This window comes from Lepeophtheirus salmonis, chromosome 6 (assembly GCF_016086655.4).
Source record: "Lepeophtheirus salmonis chromosome 6, UVic_Lsal_1.4, whole genome shotgun sequence".
NCBI classification, from domain to species: Eukaryota; Metazoa; Arthropoda; class Copepoda; order Siphonostomatoida; family Caligidae; genus Lepeophtheirus; species Lepeophtheirus salmonis.
The window spans coordinates 1,583,120-1,606,095 of NC_052136.2; the positions used below are offsets into that span (position 1 = coordinate 1,583,120).

The 22,976-nt window shown below is 33.0% G+C and overlaps 5 protein-coding genes across 7 annotated transcripts; 3 read left to right on the forward strand and 2 right to left on the reverse strand.

Moving 5' to 3' along the window:
- The first annotated feature begins 570 nt into the window (after positions 1-570).
- On the forward strand, positions 571-5,133 carry snRNP-U1-70K (small ribonucleoprotein particle U1 subunit 70K). Its single transcript, XM_040715502.2, has 3 exons — positions 571-1,264; positions 3,811-3,912; positions 4,192-5,133. Exons 1-3 carry the CDS (start codon positions 793-795, stop codon positions 4,719-4,721), a joined length of 1,104 nt encoding a protein of 367 aa, XP_040571436.1. The 5' UTR covers positions 571-792; the 3' UTR covers positions 4,722-5,133.
- Positions 5,134-6,884: 1,751 nt separating this feature from the next.
- Positions 6,885-8,887, forward strand: LOC121120633 (uncharacterized oxidoreductase ZK1290.5). 3 transcript variants are annotated; one of them, XM_071889059.1, is made up of 6 exons: positions 6,885-7,241; positions 7,327-7,569; positions 7,646-7,774; positions 7,860-8,350; positions 8,416-8,586; positions 8,657-8,887. In XM_071889059.1, exons 3-6 carry the CDS (start codon positions 7,705-7,707, stop codon positions 8,837-8,839), a joined length of 915 nt encoding a protein of 304 aa, XP_071745160.1. In that variant the 5' UTR covers positions 6,885-7,241; positions 7,327-7,569; positions 7,646-7,704; the 3' UTR covers positions 8,840-8,887. The 3 variants fall into 3 exon arrangements, with proteins under 3 accessions (XP_071745160.1, XP_040571439.1, XP_040571438.1); XM_040715505.2 differs by having other exon boundaries at positions 7,184-7,569; XM_040715504.2 differs by lacking the exon at positions 6,885-7,241 and having other exon boundaries at positions 7,303-7,592.
- LOC121120632 (mitochondrial potassium channel) lies at positions 8,867-10,728 on the reverse strand. The gene is made up of 3 exons (XM_040715503.2): positions 10,114-10,728; positions 9,716-10,055; positions 8,867-9,656 (listed from the first exon to the last, which is right to left on the reverse strand). Exons 1-3 carry the CDS (start codon positions 10,417-10,419, stop codon positions 8,980-8,982), a joined length of 1,323 nt encoding a protein of 440 aa, XP_040571437.1. The 5' UTR covers positions 10,420-10,728; the 3' UTR covers positions 8,867-8,979.
- A 2,578-nt stretch (positions 10,729-13,306) lies between these two features.
- On the forward strand, positions 13,307-14,512 carry LOC121120833 (uncharacterized). Its single transcript, XM_040715714.2, has 3 exons — positions 13,307-13,683; positions 13,762-14,156; positions 14,224-14,512. Exons 1-3 carry the CDS (start codon positions 13,539-13,541, stop codon positions 14,368-14,370), a joined length of 687 nt encoding a protein of 228 aa, XP_040571648.1. The 5' UTR covers positions 13,307-13,538; the 3' UTR covers positions 14,371-14,512.
- Positions 14,513-18,695: 4,183 nt separating this feature from the next.
- On the reverse strand, positions 18,696-19,868 carry LOC121120768 (uncharacterized). Its single transcript, XM_040715626.2, has 4 exons — positions 19,709-19,868; positions 19,417-19,648; positions 19,138-19,354; positions 18,696-19,081 (listed from the first exon to the last, which is right to left on the reverse strand). Exons 1-4 carry the CDS (start codon positions 19,749-19,751, stop codon positions 18,752-18,754), a joined length of 822 nt encoding a protein of 273 aa, XP_040571560.1. The 5' UTR covers positions 19,752-19,868; the 3' UTR covers positions 18,696-18,751.
- Positions 19,869-22,976: the final 3,108 nt, after the last annotated feature.

Genomic DNA, 22,976 nt, shown 5'->3' on the forward strand with positions numbered 1-22,976 from the left:
CAAGGACACCATTGAATTCCCTATATTATATCCCGGGCCACGGGTTGTGCAGGTGAACTGCTGAGCTTCAAGGCAGTTTTAATTCCATCACTGCCACTTCCCTGACCATCAATGACCCCTTCTAATACCCCCCAGTCCTTGGGTTGTACAAGTGAACCGCTTGGCTCCAAGAGAAGATAAATTCCACCGCCTAAATTTAAACTACGTTGAAGCCCAGGAGTTCACATTCATTTTTTGCCCGAATATAATATAAATTGCACACGATAATATTGTGTTGCAATTATATTTTATTTTACTCACAATTATAAAGCTCAAGATAATTTTGTCTCGCAATCAAAATGTACACGATGACATTACCAGAACCATTTTGTCTGCAACCTTTTACTACAATCCATGGACATATCTAGCTGCAGAGCTATTTTCGAGACGTCCATGCTAGAATCATTTTAGCCGACACATAGATAGAAGAGATCTACTTCTAGCTAGCTAGCTATAAATATCAAAACCTCATCATTGGCTACCTTATCTCTCTCTCCTTCTCGCTTTTTTTTCCTTTTTTTCCTTTTTTTCGTCTGCTTGTTACTTTTTAATTCCTTCTCTAGCAGTAGCTACAAGCTGAGAACTGAGATCACGTAGCTTTCTTAGCTGGGGAATTTTCTTGAGGCTTTGGTTCTTGGGGATTCATCATCCGCAAAAGTGGAAGTCACTTGTGAATTGGAGTATCAAGAGACGTGTGTGAAGAAGAGGCTTGTTTAGTTTTGAAGGAGGAGGAGTCGTGTTGAAGTCGTCATCATGACTCAGTTTTTACCCCCGAATTTGTTGGCCCTTTTCGCTCCTCGCGAGCCGATCCCGTACCTTCCGCCAGCGGACAAATTACCCCACGAAAAGAAAGTAACACACAACTATGAGGGCATTGGAGCCTTCATGGACGGGTTCGAAAACCCCGAGGACACCCCCGCTCCAACCCGTGTGGAAATGAGGGAGGAACGCATCGAGCGCAAGAAACGGGAAAAGGCGGAGCAAGTGGCATACAAACTAGAGCAGGAAATCGCTGTGTGGGACCCGCACAGCGTTGAGAAATCCACTGGAGATCCGTACAAGACCCTCTTCATTGGCCGCATCAACTATTACACTTCAGAGTCCAAGCTGAGGAGGGAGTTTGAGTCCTATGGAGTCATCAAAATGATTGTACTGCCCAAAGATAGCGAGGATAAGCCCAGGGGCTTTGCTTTTATTGAGTATGAACATGAAAGGGATATGCATTGTAAGTAGTCTCTACTCCTCTTCACACACACACCTCTCTCTCTCTCTCTCTCGTTACACCTCCCCCCCCCCCATCTCGCTGCTCTAAAGATCTGTCCCTCAACTCTTTCCATGTATCAGATTGCAAAAACGACTACTTCTTATGTCACATTCAGTTACCTTCATTTATATGACAAATAACAAGGCAATTTATTGGGATTTGCATCCCCCTCTATTCAATCCGTACCTCTGATACATTAATAACTTTTAATAGGAGGGGGAAGGGGGCAAAATGCATTTCAAGATGGTTATGTTAAAGATCTTGCAACAGCAGCAACAACAAAAAACAGTTTTTAAATACCTTTTCACCCGTGTTTGACAATTATCATCACATATTTTTACGGAGCACAGATTCAATCCTTTTGCTTCTTTCAGTCAGTACCTAATGAATCTTTAATTTGTATACGGTGCTTCTTAAAAATATAATTTGATAAATATATATTTATACACCTCTTCAATTCCGTAATATTCCTCTTTATTTTTCTTTCTCCCATTCATTTGGCCTAAGAGATCAGGTTGGTTTTTATGGTGGTAAGATTTTTTCGTTGAAATCATTCTAAGGCTTCATATATTTTTCTTCGTTTTTTTTTTTTTTTTTGTCTGTACTTAGTTTCAAATCATGGATGATTTTTTTTCAAATTAAACCAAGATAAAATAGCCTCAAAATACTTCTTTTTTTCATAATGGTCATAAATTCAAAATAATATTATTGATTCATTTTTTTTTTTTTTTGAATAGTTGTTTCGTTTTGAATGGGTTTGTATTCAATACAATATATATATATATATATATACATAATTTGAGCCTGTGTAAGGAGGCAAATCAATTCCCCCCTTGTAATTAATTAAATGATAATAACTTAATTAAGCCCCAATATATATATACATCCCAAAATGGGTAAGTTCAATCTTGTAATTAGAAATAGAACTATACCATTATTTCGAACAAGTTAAACATCATAATGTGCGCAAAAGCGTCTTACGCGACTATTCGTAAGTTTATTAAGTCATTAATCATGATTGGTACATACTAAATTAGTAGGTAAGTGTGTTAATATCCACCAATTGATTTATTTGGGTAAGTTATACCTATTCATTGTGAGAAAAAACAAACAGAAAAAATCCAATTGGTAAGTTGATCTTTTTTAACCCGATAACGCCATACGTCGTATCATAATTAAATTCTTGAGTTTTGGATGGCTAAAAAACTTCAATGATGCAATTGCAAATATTCATTGAATAGAACAAAATTATAATTTCTTACTTAGTCACCTTCTAGTATTGCAAACATCGAATAAGTACAAACACCTAATGCTCTTTTGAAAAAATACGCATCTAATTTTAAAGGTGTTGTTTTTTGGAGAGAAAAAAACATTTTTATATATAATAGATGAAGTAAAAAGTTCATAGCGTTTCCCCCCTTTATTTTGACAATAAAATTAACAGAGTTATGATTAAAGGATTTAGATTCTTACAAACGGTTTTCTGGCTCATCTTCACATGTCGGTCGAACTCGACTATTTCAATTATTTTATCTACACTTTTGACGTCCATATTACCACAATGGAATCGTTGGAACCCTCGCTTTGCTGTTGCATTCAATATTGTATTGGGTTCATAAAAAGTACGAATTATTTTGGCCGCCTGCTCCACTTTTACACTTAAGTTGTAGTGATACTGAAGAATGTATCGAATTTTATCTTTTTATACTTCCATTTTGGAACGCTGCAACACACAACTGTCTTTACGAAACAAAACTGTAAATGAACTATTTTTTAAGTGTATGCTTGACCATAATTGAAGCTTTTTTTTGAAGCAATGTATTAGTCGGTGAGATGGAGCTCAGTAAGTACGTCTAGCGAAAAACGCTCAGAAATTTTTACTCAACCTAATATATAAACATCAGCAAGACAGTAACTTTGAATAAATTAAAAATTCTCAATTTCCAAACAACTACTAAAAAATCTTGAATTTTAAATATTAGGAACACCCATTAAACTCTAGTGGGCATTATAGGGTTAAAAGAGAAAAAAAACCCACATATTTTGTTCTCGGGTAAGTTTCGATCTTCAGTGTTCGGACAAAATAAAATCCTAATATTCCCGACAAAAAAAGTAATTAATTAAAGGATATTTTATATAGATATGTTACATATTATAAATATACAGTATTCACTCGCTCATATTAAACTGAAAAAACAACAGTGTTTTCTACTGCCATCTCGACCACCACCATAAATATCATCAGTAAGATATTATTGAACTCTACGGTATTCATTTTATTATAATCAGTATTGGAGAACCAATAAAATAAATATGCATCTTTTTTTTTTAAAACAAATGAGTCAGTGAAAATGTCAGGGTTTTTTATTTTGAAAGAACAATAATGATTCGGTGTCCAATTAACTGAGTTTTTGTCATACTCTTAATTACTAATTTTAGTAAGTAATATCTGACATTTTCACTGCGATAACTATTGATAACTTGCTACTCCTCAATACAAATTTCAGCCGCTTATAAACATGCCGACGGTAAAAAAATCGATGGAAGAAGGGTTCTTGTTGATGTGGAGAGAGCAAGAACAGTGAAGGGATGGTTACCAAGACGATTAGGTAAGTGGAATTTGATTGTACATTACATAAGGTGTGATCGACCGTCTGTTTTTCCAAAACATATATTCTTTTTGCATCCTTTTGGGGGATATTTTTATACTATGATGAAAAGTCCTATTTTTTTAAGGATAAAGGAAGACTCCAAAACAAAAATTTATTTTTAGATGTTAACCGAGTCCTTTTCCGTCCTCCTTCTAGGAAATCAAATTGAATATGATCTCCCTATAATGTACAAATTGTATTATATGAATAAGTTGTACTAAGTCTATTCTTCCATAGGTGGTGGATTAGGGGGAACTCGCCGAGGTGGTCCTGAGGTAAATATACTTCATTCTGGCCGAGAAGATGGCGGTGGTGCTAGAGAGCGAGGAGGTCGTGAACGACGTTCAAAATCTCGTGAACGGCGTTCTCGCTCAAGGGATCGAAGGCGTGATCGACGGCGTAGTCGCTCAAGAGATCGCAAAAGAGTTCGAAAATCTAGGTCTCCCTCACGACGTCGATCTAGATCTCGCGATCGTACGGATCGGAAACGACGAAGAACGCGATCAAAAGAGAGGAAAAGGGAAAGAGATCGCAGGGGGGATCGTCGTGGCGGTGGTGGTGGTGCTGGCTCAGGTGGTGCTGGACCTGAGGAGGACTTTGGTAACAGGGTTAAAACAGAGTGGGATGAATCTATTCTTGTAAAACAAGAGCCTCGTGATGATTATGATGAATATCATAATGAGTATAGCGAGGTCAAACAGGAGCCAATGGATGAGATGGATAGGAAACCCTTACTAAATGAGGGTTATGAGGAAGGGCAATATTAAAGTTTATTATAGACACTGTCAAGTTTTTTTTAAAAGAAAAACAACCAAAAAACATATAGTATCCTACGTCGTATATATTTGTTCCTTTTTCCATTCTTTCATAGCTTTTTTTTTCTTCATCTTTAGTATTTTTACCTAATACTTGAATGGTGTATTTCGCCTTGATCGATCTTATTTTTATATTAACGATTAATTATAATAAGTAATTTAAAAACTATATTATTTCCACATTCTTTCCCTTTTTTTCCATTCAATACGTACATTATAATTATATAAATTAAATATCACAGGAATATTAACTGTAGTCTGGTCGCGAAACTCTTTCTTTCTTCAGAGCTCTCGTACCAATGCGTGTGAATTCTTTGTTTTCCTCATTCGGTATTAGGAATAATAAAAGTTTTATGTCATAAAATCTACTTGTTTTACTTCCCATGATTCATCTTCTCCGTTGTTGAAAGTGTTGCAGAATCAGTGATGGTTGTCTAATATTTCTGCCCTGTTAATACAAAAGAATGCAAAAATTATTTTCCTCAATATTGTATGTGCTTCGACGTATTGTAGTCAATTTCTATCAACAATTTATTCTTAGTAATCCTTTGGGTTTGTCGCAAATTGCACTTAATTCCACGAAAATGGATCGTCGCTATAAAAGAAGGGGCAATTGATATATTTTATGGTTGAAATGTCCCATATTGGGCTCAATATATTATGTCTCAAATAAAATAAAGATTTGAATCAATAGTTAAAATTCTTGGGTATCATAACTCATCTCAAAAATTTGAATGTGAAGCCTATAATTGACTCAACTTCTAATAAATATTGTGCTGCATGTAAAAAAAAAAAATAGGGGTTTTCTTTTTTTTCTCGATTTTGTTTAAAGATTATGTTTATGCAGATACATCACATTTATCTAATGATTCATGTATACAGTCAAACCTGTTATAACTATGTCATCACACTATGCGGCCATATCCAGTTTTCAAATTTTGAGTTGTCACAAAACAGTAAACCTGGTTTAAGAGGTCATCTGTACTAAGCCTTCCTTTTCTCAGCTTCCCTTACCTGATCGCTTGATACAAGTTTAACTCTTTTTCTAATTTAACGTCCCATTTCTTCCGACTCTTATTTTTCTTAAGGTGAAGCCTTTGATGGCATTTTCTAATAAATTGTCCATTAAACATTAAGTATATGAGGTGTCCATTTTTCAAACATGGACCGAGATGATATTCGATTTTGATAATTTTGAGAGAATGATTTTTATACAATTATTTTTTTTTAGAAAGACAAACTCTACAACAATATATATTGTTCATTTCAATTGTGACAATAAGGTGAACCCATTCTCTTTAAATACATAAATGGCAAAATTTAACATAAAACTTTTTTTACAAGAGACTAAATTTGATCGAATATCCTTTTAAACGATACACATTTTCATCAGAGCCAAATTTTAAAAAAATGTAACGGATACATAATCATAAGTTCGAAGACATTAGTTTTTAACTTTTTATGCTCCTCTAATTCACTGTCCCTGGAAAAGTCCATTTTTTTTCTTGTCATTGCACAAATAATCAAAGTGTATATTTGCTTTAAAATTGTTCTGCAGATGAAAATCCAGTGTGGAATGGGCATGTTAAAAAAGAGAAACCGAAAATCAAGATGGTAACCCTGCCAATTTGTAGAATATTTTGGAAGAGAGAAAGAAAAATGTTCATGACGTTTCATTAGATCAGTTGTGACAAGAAGGGAAGGAAAAAAGGTTATAAACAAGGACACTTGCTAGAATTACTCAGATGTCGATGGTCAATTCTACTCCTAGTCCAACAAGAACTTACAATTATTGCTTCACAACAAATCCTCAAGTTTACGTTCTGTCTTTTATGAGCACACACAAATGTTCAATCAGGTTTTGAATATAATTTAATCTATTTAGGAATGGATGTTCACTACTCAGAAATTAAATAATAATAACATCTGCTTAGGAAAATAAAATTCATTCTTTATACTACCAATTACAAATTAACGGGCCATCTAAAAAACACACCAGATTTACATGTATGAAAATCACTATCTCAAGTCGGGTTACCATATCTATCGAGGTTTTGTAAATATACGTGTCTTAGTTTGGAACGGACCAATAGGCTTATTTTTTAAAGACTTTCCATATTATAATCTTCAAACCTCAACAATTCTTCATTTTAAAATCAAGAGGTTCTGTGGTTTAAAAGGAACCCTGTTTGGAGGAGAGGTTATAACGGAAAAATAAATTTTGGAAGCACTTTATTTACTTATATACTTCCAAAATTTATTTTTTGTAGCATTTTCTCTCCTCTAAATAAGGTTAATTTTAAATCCCATCCTCGATTCATTTGTATGAAGAATTGTTGAGGTTTGAAGATAATAATATGAAAAGTCCTTGAAAACACAAATTCTATTGGTCCGTTCCAAACTTACATATGTGTATATACAAAATTCTATAGATGTGACATACCGTGACGATACCGTATCGCGCATTCATTGGTATTTTTAGATATAAGATACTTGTGAATTCAACAAAATTTCTTCCATGGCAAATTCCTTTACTGACGTTATTTTTATTTTTGAGAAGGGAAGAGGGTGTCACCTGATGTGCAGGCAGCAAAACACACATGTGCTGCGCGCTAAACAAATTAAATACTCATCAAATTAATATTAATAAATAATATTAATGGATTTCCGACAACTCCGAAAATATATCCCTCTCGACTCCGCAAACACCCTTGGATTGCTGCAACTTCCATTCCATAATAATGAGTACTTCATACCCACGAATTATTATCAATGGAACATTGAGCTCCAACCTTAACGCGTAACTTATTCCATAGTCGTCCTGTGGGTGATAATATTTCTTTTTCTTTTTTAAAATTATTTATTTAATATTTTAGTTCACATTGCACGTCTGCAAACTAATGTAAATCTGAGCCGTTCTTACTAGTGACTTGTCATGTCATGTTTAAATAAAGAAAATTACGTCGTTTTGTCCAATAATGTCAAAATGCCTATATTAGGGCTAGGTAAATCATGATAATCACTTGTTATTATTCATTTATAGACAATGATGATTATCTACTGAATCACTTATTACAACTTTCTATGCAGGCACGACTCATTCCGGAGGGTACAACCATGATACCGTCGTTTATGCACTAAAAGAATGTAATTATAGACTAATAGACACAGCCAAAAGGTATGGAGTTGAAAAATTCGTTGGGAGAGCAATTGTAGACTCTGGGATTCCACGAAGCCACTTCTTTTTAACAACCAAATTAATGCCCAGAGACTACGCATCTGTAAGAGACACATTTTTCCAATCCATGAATCTTCTCAATACAGATTACCTTGATATGTACTATTTGCATTGGCCTATGGAAAATAAGAGTATGATTGAGGACACCTGGAGACAATTGGAGCTCCTGTTGGATGAAGAACATGTGAGATCAATCGGGATATCTAACTTTGAGGACGATCAAATTCTACACATGTTGGACTTTGCATCTGTGATACCCCATGCTAATCAATGCGAATTCAATCCTTATATTCAACAAAAATCCACTATAAAACTATGCGAGGAGAATAACATAGCATTCCAGGTGAGAGGGTCTCTCCTTTCACTTAACGTCTTTTCAATGGGCATTTATTTTTATTTTTATTGTAGGGTTATTGCCCATTATCAAAGGGAAAATTAATGGATGAGCCAGTGATACAATCATGGGCAAATAAGTTAAATGTATCACCCGCGCAGGTCCTTATCAAATGGTCCTTAGAGAAAAGAGCAATAACCATCCCTAAATCAACTCACAAAAGCAGGGTCCTAGAAAATTCAAAGGTACATAATATGCCCAATTATTAAAATTATCTCCGATAACTCATCTAAATTATTTAATTCTTCACTAAAGGTATTTAATTTCTCTCTACCGCCAAAAGCAATGGTTGACATAGATGCTTTGCATATTGGAAATTCTCATCGGAGATGTATCAAAAGGGATAGAATTATGGGAGAAACATTTGATCTAAATGTGAAGCAGGATGGCTATAAACTCCTCCGCTCTAAAAATGTTTTCCCAATTGACTTATTATAGTGCTGTAAATGTAGTTTTAGAAATAAATACATTTTATCAGTAGTATAATTAATTCATCATTATTAAATAACAGTGAAAGGATCTGGTAATTTTTATCTTTTTTTGAAAAATAAACAAAAGTATCATGTCCTATAAACTGACTATCCAAAGAACTGATATGCAACGTATAGAGTACAACTTAGGATTACAGCCCCAGTGGCTACTACTTTTACAGAGTCTGCGATCAAATCCGAATTGTGTTTATTTTCTCTATTATATTCAGCCATACTGTCTTTAAATTTGTTGGAGTTAAAAGTTTGAGTATTCCATGTAGAAGAGAGTAGAAGGGAAATTATGTCTTTCATTTTATCTCTCAATGATTCTTCGCGAACGGATATTTCTTCAAAGTGATTTTTTGACTCCGTTCTCAAAGCTGAGATATGTTTTTCAAAGTTAGTCGAGAGTTCAAGAGTTTTTGCCTGATATTTTTGACTTTCTTTGGAGACAAGGGTTGATAAAAGCTTTAACTGCATTGTAAGATCCTTTAAAATATGGTTCATTTCCTGCACCTTTTCCTTCATTAGAGAATCAGGTAGAGTATTGGCATCACTTGCAATCGCTTTTGGAGGCGAAGGTATATTTTTATAATCACTTGATGCAGCAATGAAGCCCTTGACAGAGCCATCAATCTGATGAGATAAAAACTTGAAGCGATCTTCTAAATGTTTGAATTTAATTGAAAAAGTAGAATACATCTCTTCTAAAGCAGTACCGGATGAAGCCTTTTCGATGAGTTCTCTTAGTTCCTTCATTTTTAAACGATTGTTAATGTTCGACCCTGAAATAAATATGTGTATGGTTAATCCGTATGCAAATTGCTTGCTGTAACTAGTCTACCTATTAACCCAAGAAGAGATCCGAAAATTGAGCCAATGACTGACCAATATTTAGTTTTTTCAGTTTGAGCCCTTTCTTTTTCATGCGAGTCTCTGACAGTATTAGACAAAATGGAGAATCGATCCCTTTCAACGCGTTCGAGTCGTTTAAATTCTTCTAAACATAGTTTTTCCTCTTTCAAAACCTGATGCTCTTGAGTAACGAGGACCAAATACCGGTCCTCACCACGAAAGGTTTTTTCAAGCTCCGAATGAATGGTTTTGATTGAGTTTTGAAGCTCTGTTATTTTAGATTGAACCTCTCGACGATGCTCCTGACTCTGAATAAACTCTTGCTCCGCCTAAAACGAACAAAAAATAAGTTGAATAAAATAGGATAGAAGTCGAAGCTAAACCCACAGTGATAACTCGATGCTGCGCTATTTTCACTTCCGTGATCCCCACAAATTTTTCATAGCGACGCATCCAAAAGTTGGCCTTTTCAACATAAGAGTCCTGAGTCTTTTGAAGAGAAGGGCGAATGAAGGTCTTCAACTCTTCCATTCGATTCGACATCTCTTTCGAGATTTTTTCTACATTCCAAGTACTTTCTGAAGTCTCATTCTTCTTCGTTGGAGGAGGAAGGGGATTGCAGAGTCCTCTCCGTATATAGAGCCGACTCCATTTCCCAGAAGCTATTAAAAAGGGTTTCATGGATGATCCCATAATCTTGATAAAATGACTGTCACTTCATGATGATGAGAAGTAAATACTGCTATTAGTATTTACTTACTTGTTTTTTCGGTACAATGAATATGATTTGTTACGTCATATTTGACGTCAAAGGTATATAAAGCATCTTCACTCACGTCAAAATTCCTCAAAATAAAGCCTTTTCACGTGACATCCCAATTTTAATGTTGTTAATTTTGGAGGCCTAATTAATCTACCAAGTTTTATAACAATCCATGTCCTTTTCCATCAATATTAAGGGAAATTGGATGTCAAGAATGTACCAATAAATAAATGTACTGTAAATAATTTTTTTTTCTCAATTCCTGGTTTTAATATATATCTAAACCTAATAAAATGTATTAAAAATAAGTTATGACATCGTTATTTAATCTTATTTCTATGTTGTAGATACAAATTATCTGTTACAATGCAATGAATAAGATATTTTTATCCTATAATCCTACTTTTCTCCTGCCAAATCGATTTAAAAATGTACAAATTTAGATATTTTATAGGGATTTTCATATTTCTTTGATTTATCGTTGGTCTCAAATATTATTTAACGTAGGTCCTAAGTCTTTATTTTCATTTTTAAAGGTATTTAACGGTTTTATCAGTGTTAATTGGAAGTTTGTTCTTTGTAAAATGGTGTCTCCTTCAATTGCTATTTTATCACATCAGTGAAAACATTATTCATATATATTTGAAAATTTTATAATATAAAATGGACGAATACATCAACAGAATGTATGAATAATAAACACTGAACAACTGCATACTGTATACTACCTGGTACCAATGATAAACAGTGACATTTGAATTACATCAATTAAATGTACTGCAAACCCCTTAAGAGTAGAATTGGGGATCGATATCGGAGTAGTTCTAGCAAATGTCATTGTTTATATGATAGAGAAAGGAATATATACTCTATAGAGATGACAAGGCATGCGACAGGCTGTTTTATTGCCTTCAGCTGTGTTACGTTTGTCGTATAATATATGGATATATTTAATATCTTATTCGATCTTGGAAATTGAAAAGAAATAGAGATCCAAAACTTTGAAAATAACTCATATTCAGAGATTTTAGAGCCATAGAAGTTAAATAATTTTGTCGTCACTAGGAAAATAATTATTTATTTAAAGGAAAGACTTGTTTTAGTCCTCAGAAACGAAATTTCGACACCATAAGAAATTATTATAACTTGCAACTTGAAATTTTTATATGGTTTGAATTAAATACCGAAGAGAGGCATATTTTTAAAGACTTAAACTTTGATTCTGCGTCCCAAATTTTGACATCTTTCTCCTTCAACTTCTTATTTAATTCCTTTATTTCTGCTTCATAGAATCCAAGTTGGATTTGTATGTTGGTATATATTTCCTTTAGATATTTTACCTCAGGAGAAATATCTGTAATACAACATACAATTATTATTTTCTAACGAGAAAGTAACTAATGCAAAAAAAATAAATATATATATATAATTATAAGAAGTTTCATCTTCTATTGTTGATAAAATTAGATTATGTCCACTAAGTCTATTTCTCTATTTTCGGAAGTAGGAGGTTCCAAATGAGGAGTAAAGTATGTATGATCCTGAAATTGTGGAGATCTTTTTTTACCAGAAATTCGAAATAAAAAAGTTGCTCGAGATTTCCTTAATTATTATATCAGCATTGTTCTCCCGAATGAAAATGGGCTTGTTGGAGTTTTTGATGAGCCTTGGAACTTGAGGTTTTATATGTTTAAACAATGTTGGAGTGGCTTGAGAGTTGGAATTCCTTTTTTCTTCAAAATGTTTAGAGCACAATTGAGAATTATACCATGGTTTCCAAAGATTTTATTTCATTTTTAGGACCCATTGCCTTCCAAGGATTTTGTCCCTTGGAAATGATTGGAGTGTTATCCCCTCAGCTCAAGAACGATTCCTGTAATCCAAGGTGCACTACAAGAGTACTACTTGGGGTATTTTAACAAAATATATCGCCTTTGTAGAGTTCTTCTTCTAAAATATAATATTAAATTTTGAATGTTTTGAGCCGTACTTAAACACATAAGAAAATCAGCTATCGTCAAACCAGATAGCCCAGTGGCGTAACTCTACTTATAGGGGTCTGGGACCACAGAGTACATGAACTCCCTCCAGTGGCGCTGCAACCATAGAATTTTTTTTATAGATATGGTAATAAAAATTTCGTCTGGGGCAAAAAATATTAAATGGTCATAGATCATGATTTTGGAAAAAATTATCTTATATAAAATAAAGGCTATTTGTTTAATTAGTCGTTACCCTAAAATTTAAAAATAAATTTTTTCTCAAATTCTTATAAAAACATGTCAAAATTGTCAAAACCCTCTCCCAAGAAAAATGCTAGTCACGCCCTTCCACTCTGGACACCATTATGACGTCACCATTATATTTTGGATCCTTCCCCCCTCCCCTTGCTAATACATTTCCGCGACAGGACCTAATCCCTCTGGAGAATATTTTAAAGGATGACAAAAGTTACAATTAAAATTTCTTAAGAAAGAAAACATGATTAATTTTTTTTTTCCATTTGAGCTGAAAAACACTTGTTGAAAGCATATCTTAAATTTTTTTCGATAAAAAAATACACCTAATATTCTCCTAACAAAGAGCTAATTAAAAAAAATACTTGTGTAAATCTGTAGCATTAGGGCACTAAAAATTACACATGGCCTACTCTGTGAAAGTTAGCAATGAAATTTTCTACATAAGAAATTGTCTATATCTGACCTTAGAAACATTTAAGTATCAGAATGGAGGATTTTGAAGCAAAAATTATATTATTAAAATAATGAGTCATCAATATTATTAATATTTGTTGAGGTTGAGTGATTTAAAAGATCGAAAAGACTAATTAAAGAAATAATATTAATCAGTCGACTCTGAGTTTATTTAAATTCGAAAATCGACTTACAATTGGAGTTAAGTCGATAATTAATTTCTCGAGTCTTCACAACCCTATCCTGGCATGAATATAATATTAATTATATTACAAGATAAACTTTTTTGTTTCTAGTCTTTTGTAAAATTTAATCTGAAAGACGCTAGTAGCACTTTGACTTTGAGAGTAGCAACAATGCCGATGACTACGAGGGGGTCATTCAAATTTCTTTCACCTTATGACGAAGATAAATCATTGATTTGTAACATAATTAAGCACACAGGACTTTCTTCCAAGTCTACCTTTACTTCAGATAAAACAAAAAACAACTCGACTTTAGGTATGTATTGCCCGTTGGGATCGGGATGGAGTTTGATTCGTTCTTTATCATTCTTATGTTTCAATTTGTTTTTATTAGACCTGTCGAACATCACAACGGATGAAAATGCAAACTACATCAATGAAAGCTATAAAAGTGATTCATTTTGTATCCCCAATGACAATTTGCATAAGTATGAATCCTTTGATAGTCCAAGAATACCCATGCCACTCCCTATAAACAAAAAACGTATCATAAAAAAAAAAAATTGTGCAAAACTCAAGCCAGAGATAACAGGGATTCATTGGGAAGGAGCTGGGAAGAAGACCCCCCTAAAACTGACAGCTTCTTCATCAATCAATTTAGTTATTAAACAGCCTATTACTTTAGATAATACCCCGCCACAAGGGAAAGAGCCTGATTTGGATGATGAGCTTGTAAAGAAATATTTCATCAAGTATAAGATGAAATATGAAATGATGAAATCTATTATGGTAAATAAAATTAATACCTCTTTAACCAATGAATACATAATTACTTATGACGACGTGTTTCTTATAGTTTTATGATCAAATAGGGAATTCATTTGGGTCGATGCTTAATTACAATGATTTGGATCTAGAACGGAAATATGCAACTAAATACAAAATGAAGTTTATGGCCTTAAAATTGGCTCAGAGTGAATTATCCAATTCTAACACTAAATGAAGTATTGTATGGTTATTGCTAAATATATGTACATTATTTTTTAATGTTATTTTAAGTGCTCACTTTTTCTTTGTAATTCGTTCTGCTTGTACAATTTTTTTTTTGCTTGTTTTATAAATTAATTGCTTCGTACCTAAAGAAATTCAATTCAAGTCGTTTAACCAAAACATTTTTATAATAATAGTTGTACTTTTAAAATTATAACATAAGATTATCGCAATAGATTAATTGATGAATAATGCCTGTTTTACTATTTTAGATAAAATAAAATTACAGATTTGATACGCCTTGCCATATTCTTGATCCTGTATATAAGTGGTTTTCAACCGGGACTCCTCTGAACCCTTTTACTCCTTGGTGCATCGTCAAGGCTCAGCGATATATTACATAAAATATTATAGATATATTATAATAATAGCTGGGAGTTTGGTACTCCTCAGGATATTAAAAAGTGGAATATTCCACAGTGATTAAAAGGTTGAAAATAACTTTTCCATGGCACATAGACAAAAAAAAAATATATTTTTTCAGATGATCCATATTGCAATACTATGTAATTATCTATTAGACTACTACAATGTCTAACGCATGTTAATAATTATAAGGTCCAAGGCAACCTCTGGATAGAGTAATGTCAATCAGGACTTGTCCAGATATATAAGAGCTCCAACACATTTGATATAAACGATTGATTCATTCACATAGTCCATTGAGTCTCCAATCATTATCTTCTTTCGTCTTTAAACACTTTTTCTCTTTCTAATTTATTTATTTAATTAATTACTGGACAGTTGTCATGACTTTTGTTCTAACAGCGGTTTGAGACAACTGTTGAAGAATCCTTATAGCGAAATAAATCAACTATTAATTCATCAACACTTGATCATTGCGATTCGTGGCAAATAATTAAATATTTTATCTTTTAAAATTGGTCTAACATGAATGGGAATTATAACTACATAGTATTGCAGGATGAATCCTGCGAACGGGAAATCGCTGCTCTTGCCTAGTATTATACAAAGCTTGTCCTTAAAACCAATTATATTAAAAACCTGAATGAACATTTATGTGTGCTCATAAAATACAGAGCGTAACCCGGAGGATTTGTTGCGGAGTTATAATTGTAAGTCCTTGTTGGACTTAGAGTAGAATTGGGGATTAAAATCGGAGTAATTCTAGGTAATATCCTTGTTTAAATTCTTTTTTCCTTCCTCTTTTGTTACAGCTGATGGTAGCTGATCTAATGAAACGTCTTGAGCATTATTCTTTCTCTCCTCCAAAACATTCTTCAAATTGTTAGGGCTAACATGTTGATTTTCGGTTTCTTTTTTTTTAACAAACCCATTCCATACCAGATTAACACGAATTTCGACCGATTTTTCGGTCCAGAACGTGGACCGATTTTTCTTGGGCTCCCTTTGTAGACCGATTTGGATTCGGTCTCACTCTATGGACCGATTTTTTTCGGTTTCATATATTATGAAAGACCTTTTTTTTTCTTGATCAACTGTCATTTATTTTTTTCAAAAAAATCCAAAAAGTACACCATAAGTTCTCGAACAAATACATTATACATACTAGTGTAAGTCTACTCGTTTCACAGACGCACAGAGGAGGAAAATCAAAAGTGTGATGTGGTGACAATAAACTAACCTATTCCTAAATTGCCTAAAGTGAAGATCGCTTAATACATGTACCAACACCAAAACAACTTTAAATGTACTTTACTTTCTAATAAATTAGTATCCTGCGTAATATCCCATGCTTCAATAGAATGCTTATGTGCCATAGGTACTTCAAAATATTAGTTATACAATGTCACTATTTGGCTTTATTGAACAAATTAAATAATCATTAGTGTTCATTTGAATTGCACCAATCCAAGACGAATTAACAGGCTTATAAATTCTCCCTTAATGTTAATACTTAAAAAATTATTGAACAAATTGAATTATCATAAGTGTTCATCCAAGACGGATTAATTGGCAAATTCAATTTTCCTTTCACTTCCTATTTTTAATAGTAGATAGAGCCAAAAGAAAAAAAAATACTGTTGCTAGGCAGCAAAAACGGAGGAGGAAGGTAGATATGTTTATTTTTGTACATATAAGATAACACACGGTGGAATAAAAATTAATCCAAGCTGTCTCTCTTTAAACCTCATATAACGTCATTGTACATGAAAAAAATATGATGTCATGTTATAAACAATTTATCTGTAAAATCGGTCTAGACCCATTTTTTTAGAACCAAACTAGACTGAACTTTTCCTTTAGACCGAATTTTTATATGAGACCGGTCCAGACCAAGCTTGTTGTCGGACCGAATTAGTTCGGTCCAACAAAAAAAATAAAGGTCTCAGACCGGTCAAGGATTTCCAGACCGAAACCCAACATTAATAACAACCTCTTTTTCACTTATATTAAAGAAAATAGTTAACTATTACTGTCAAATTGGTATCAAGAAATAAAATGACTTAAATTTTACCCTCTATCAAAAATATTTCCCTTTCATACCTAGCTTTATTGAATATCAAGTCCTAACATATGATAAAACATGTAACTTAATCGATAAACAATCTTGTTTCTAATGTGTAGACAATAAATTAATCATTAAAATGGAAAAAATAATATATTTTTCTGTAGTTATCCTGCTTTTATCGTCCCTAATCGCACAGAAACAAAATATATTTTAGAAATCGAGCCAACTCATTGGGATTCTCGGTTGAAAATTTTAGGTTCGAGTATGAAATGTAAAAAGTGACCTCTTTTTTTAAAGAAAATTTGAAATTATTTCCTACAGTTTATAATTTTCGGTTGGGGGGGGAGCTCTAGAACAACCAGACAAATGTTAATATTAATACAAGGTTATACCGTCCATAACGCATGTAAGACTAATGTTTGACTTCCACCAAGCTTATTAATATTGACGTCATAGTGTATTATTGGTTGCGTGTTATCTCAAAATCTGTTTTTCTTACCCAGCAGTGGGTAAGATCCATTAAATTGAAAATTCTAGCAATAGTGACGTCATAGACTATGAGTGGTTGCATGCTTTTTCAAAATCTGCCTATCTTGCTGAGTAGTCGGTATGATACATCAAATTGAAAATTCTAGCAAACCCGATTAAAGGATAATCTGACCTTGTATTTTTATTAATCTTGCTCCAGCCTATCTCTCACGGACGTCTCTATTAACTCAAAAATATTAAGTAATTCGATGTTTTGTCCACACTAAAGCATTTAAATACTTTAGTCCCCACACTTATCCTTCTCTAACCCTATTTGACAGGTTCATATTTAACTGATTTCCAGGTTTGTGTAGTAGAACTTCAATATTTTATTTATATAAATATATTTATTCTGAATGAATGTATCTGGGTATTGGGAGTAGATGCTATCTTGTCTTAATATAAAAATGATACGACTTGGAAAAAAGATTAATCTAATAAATCTGCATATGACCTTTTATGTACACCTTTGAACTATATATATGTATTTGTAGCTCTTTGACGCTGTTGGGGATGAAGAAATGGGTCCCTCTTGAGATTTACATCATTCAATTCCTTCAGTAGTACCCTTCAAATACCTCACCTCAGTTTAAAAATCCTATCTGATGCCCTGATGTAGCTTCTTAATTCTGGAAAAGTATAATATTAAACACATTGAATGGCTCTTGAACATATTATAAAGCCATAAAAGAATTGACCTACTTTAAGTATTGAAGCTACTTGTACACATGTGACACCCCACACAAAAAATGTATGTTTTTACTCAATAATATGATTATAAAAATGAAAAATATATTTTCTAATGTTTGATCCGCATTGTTCCTCAACCAATTATTGAGATTGAATTGAAGCCCTGTTTTGAGTGTTCATATATATATATGTATGTAGACATACTTGGGCGCTTGGACTCGAAACATAAGACTCAAGACTCAAATTGGAATGGAAAGTCATTTCAATATTTGAATTGGATATTAAGTACTCTTTAATGTGTAATATATTTTTTGATCACTTGAAGGGAAGTCGATAAAAATGCTTGGACTTGCTCTGTATGGACTAATTTTTCACCTCAACACTAGTCTTTTTCAAGTGTTTTTGATTATTGAGAGCATTAATGGATCATACAGATTTATTTGTGACTGAGTCATGTTCGCATAACTATGACAAACAATTTGTTTTTAGATTCCTTTCACCTATATTAACACCGACACGAATATTGGCTAACTTGCGCTTTACTTAACAATTATAATTTATACTCTGTAACATCAGTTTTGTGCATTTCCTAAAGTTTAATAACTGCATACTCATTTTATTTTCAATTTAACTTCAAAATCAAACAAAAAGTTTATTTAATAAACTATTGAAAGGCATTATTTTAACAAAATGAATGTGAACTATTAATATAACAAATTTCTTTGCGAAATCTTTCAGCAACGTGTCTGTATCTTGTTCCTTTGGTGTTGATACAATTACGATGATCAATCAAGGCAGATTCAAATGTTGAGTCTGTAGCATTCTTTTCAATCAATACATTCCGAATGAAACTATCACATCCGGAGAAATTACATTTGTTTTCCTTAAATCTAACCAAAAGGTTTCCACAATAATGGTTCAAGGATCGAACGACGCACATTCCTCTTTTTAATTTTTTTTTATATTCAGAACTTTTATTGGAGGCAATTACTTTAAAGAATTGATCCAATCGCTATATGAATAAAAGGATAACAAAGGTAGCATTATTTTGTGAGTACTATCACTTACTAAGGCCTCAGACACAGAAATAGTTAATCTAGTTGTATTGATCCTAGAATCACCACAAACTTCTGCCTTATTTTTGGGTTTTCCTGGAGCAGTAGCCATATAGGGTTCCAACTTTTGAAATATATCTCGATCAAGTCCATCGTATTCTTGTGGAAGTCTCTGACCAATGTCAACCCCACTAGCGATAGTAACTCCTGATCCAGACGTAGGGATATAGCTGTTAAATCACAAATTAAAACCAATGCTACAGAGAATATATATTTAATATGATCAACTCACCCATAAATATACATATTTCCTTCAGAAGCCATCAAATGCCGGTCGCATTCACTGGATGCAACGTTAACAAAACAAACATCTCTTCCAGGACAGTGATATGCAACAAATTTTCCATTGCATTTGTAAGATTTTGAGACACATTGACCATTAATGCCTCTACATTTTAAATCATTTTGAGGGACACTAATTCTATCATTGTAGACACATGCATTGGACGGTGTGAATAAGGAGGCTAAAAGAGGAATATACAAATCAAAGGTGCATTAACAACTAGAAAGAAGGATATGATTACCAAATACATAAATGGCAAACAATCCAAGGTAGACGACTTTCATACTTTGGCAATTTTTAATCAACTGAAGATAAAATAATAAAACACGTAGTGTTGATTTTAAAATTATATTTTATTAAAGCTGTATGTGTATGCAAACATTTTCAAGTCTCCGTATTGTTAGATATAAGATAGAAATAAATAGCCTATTTAACTATTAGCTTAAAAACATGCAGCGAGTATCCACCATAGAGAAATAAAAATATGTCTTTCTCTATGGTATCCACACTTATGTTTCTCTATCCCGCCTTATTTAATCCCCAGTACATTCATTCTTTAGTTTCCTGATTTCAAGAGACGCACAATCTTTTTAGAGATGGTGAGACGGGAATATCACATGTGTTTGCTTAGAGACTTAATAAAATATAATTTCAAAATGAACACTTAAATCTTATTACAATTCCTATTTTATGTCGTGCCTTCAGCAAACACATGCAATTCGAAGCTGTAACAAGAAAGAAATAAACTCCCCAAATTTAACTGACTTTACGAACTTTTGTTCAATAAGAAAAATAAAAATAAATATAAAATTTAAATATATTTAAAATATATCCACACAGAGCATAAGGAATGAATTTCAATTTTCTTTTTCTATATAGGAACATGATAAAGTTGAGTAAAAACACTAGATTCTAGAATTTCCTTACAAGAATACTTTTTTTAGTTATATCTTTAAATGATAAACCCTTCTGTTTTAATGTAGCAGACGATGCAGCTCTAAAACTATGGGACTTTCAAAAATAGTATTAATATTAGGCCTTTGTAAAGCCAACAAAACTATCTAATTAACTTAGATGTGGATACTTTTTTTCCTAGGTTTACAAATGGTTAAAAATAAATCATCTATTGGACCCCTTAAAGGTGATGTTCTCTCTATGTATGCATTTAAATAGGTTATTGGGTCTAGCTCTTCTTCAAACCCCTTTATTCTCAAAGATCATCTTATATGACTACTGGAATAATTATTTTCAAATGAAAGTAGAGGAATAACTAATTCTTCACCCTCAAAAAATAGTATATTAGTGACTCAGGCTAGCTAAAGTACTACTAGGCCGCACTAGAACGGCTAAGGATTGCAAGTCTAATGTCTTTTTAGATAGCAATTTTAATGAGATTGTAAATTGATCACTTAAAGATTTTAAATAATTAAATATAGAATAGAATATATCTGCACACAAAACTTGGTAGAATCTTGGCATAGGAGGATTTAAATTAAAACATCCTCTCATTTGAGATTTAAATCTATAGTCAGAAAAATTAATTTAAGTATTAGAAATGTCAGTCCATTTTTTTAGTCATGCTTTTTGCACCAGGATAGAATTAAATGAAAATCCGGTCTGAAACAGTTGTTTCGCCAATTTGATCAAAGTGAAATTTCTAGTATTGCAAAATTTAAAAAAACTTATTGATATTTGCCGTGTAAACCTTACTTGAGGACTTTCTAATGTCATTTAAAAGAAGTTTTGATGCTTGCTTGGATAAACTTGAGTCAATTTCACTCACAGAGAGAAGATATCCCAGAAAATTAACATTTCTAAACCCCAAGGGGTCGTCCGGCCTTTGGATTCCAAAGCACTCTTCAGATTCCCTAATGGGTAGCACCTCCTTTTTCTGGACAGTACTTCTGCAAAACAGACTACATTTCTCCATTCCGGAGTGACTAAAATGCCCGGTAGAGATTGTGGACCAAGCTTTGAAAGGACCTTCTGTATAATGGGTGGAGGGGGAAATAAATAACCGAATGGTTCCCATGACATTGAAAACGTATCTGCGCCCTCCGCATCTGGGAGCCAGGATATATACCTCTTCATTTGATTATTTGAATCTGAGGCGAAGTAATCTATCCTGGGTATAAATAATGATGTTGTCATTTTTTAAATATATCTTTCTTTAGAGTAAATTTCCAATATCGAAGTTTGTCCCTGGACAACGAATCTGCATGTAAATTATCTGCAGATTCTATCATTGGAAACCCAGCCATAATTGACGTTTCAAAATTTCGAGCCATATTTCTTTCGTCATAGCAGCCAATAACCAATTACTGCCCCCCTCTCTATCCTCCTCAAATAGCTTAAGGCGATAGTGTTGTCTATTCGGAACAGAACCTGAGAATTATAAGGAACAAAAGTTAATGCTTTGTAAACAGCCAGTAATTCTAAAACATTAATATGATACTTCTATGATGCCTTTCAGCAACTGCTAATGGTCCGGCTATCTGAAGTAGATGCGCCAAAGCCCCTAAGGGAAGCATCAGTAAATATAGTAAAATCGGGATTTATCTCTCGTTTGATAGGCAACACTTTTGGGTGATATTACTATCAATTCCTTATAAGGTGGTTTATTCAGTTAGATAGTAGACCCCTTTGAATAAAACGGTAAAATAGAGGTGTCAATTCCACAGCAATTTTTGTACTTTCCAAAAGACCTAAAAGTCTTTGAACTTCTCGTACTGATGTCTTGGGGACGAGAAAATTAATACAAGGCTTAATAGAATCAAGTTTCTCATTTGGTAGTGAGGCTCTCATTAGCGAGATATCCCAAACATAACATAAATGTTCCAAGCTTCTTGAAGGAGTTAAATTACTCTTCTCAAAATTAACTATAAGACCTAGCCATTGGTAAACTTTTATAAACGTAAACGTTTGTTTAAAAGTAATTTTGAGTCAGGAATTTTTAAAATTAAATCATGTAAATAAAAGGAACAGATAATGTCTAAATTTAATCTATAATGTTTTATCATTTTTTTAAGGATATTCGAAAAAATAATTGAGGCAGAGGTAAGGCCAAAACACATAACAGTAAATTGGAAATAAGAGCCTCTCCGTTCAAACCAAAATATTTACAAGGATCTGAATTAATTTTAAACGAATGATAAGTATCTGAAAGATCAATTGAAGTCATGGAGTTTCCCTTTTAAACCAAGACTTCATGGAACCAATAGATGCCATCTAAATTTTGGGAGATAACTTCTTTCTTGCATCAATGGGTTCTTAGGCATAGATGTGAACTCTGGACAGGTTGAGATAAATTGAATTTTGTAATTACGTGCAATGACTTTTTGAATAAAATATCTTTTTGTTAGAATTTTCCAATTGTTCAATAAAAGGCTAGTTTTACCAGCACTCATACTTAAAATTTCTTGTTCAGTTCGTCTAATAAACCCAAAATTGGTCAAGCAACTTTCAATTAAATCTTTATAAGTGTGATCATACAGTTCAGAAAATTCTTG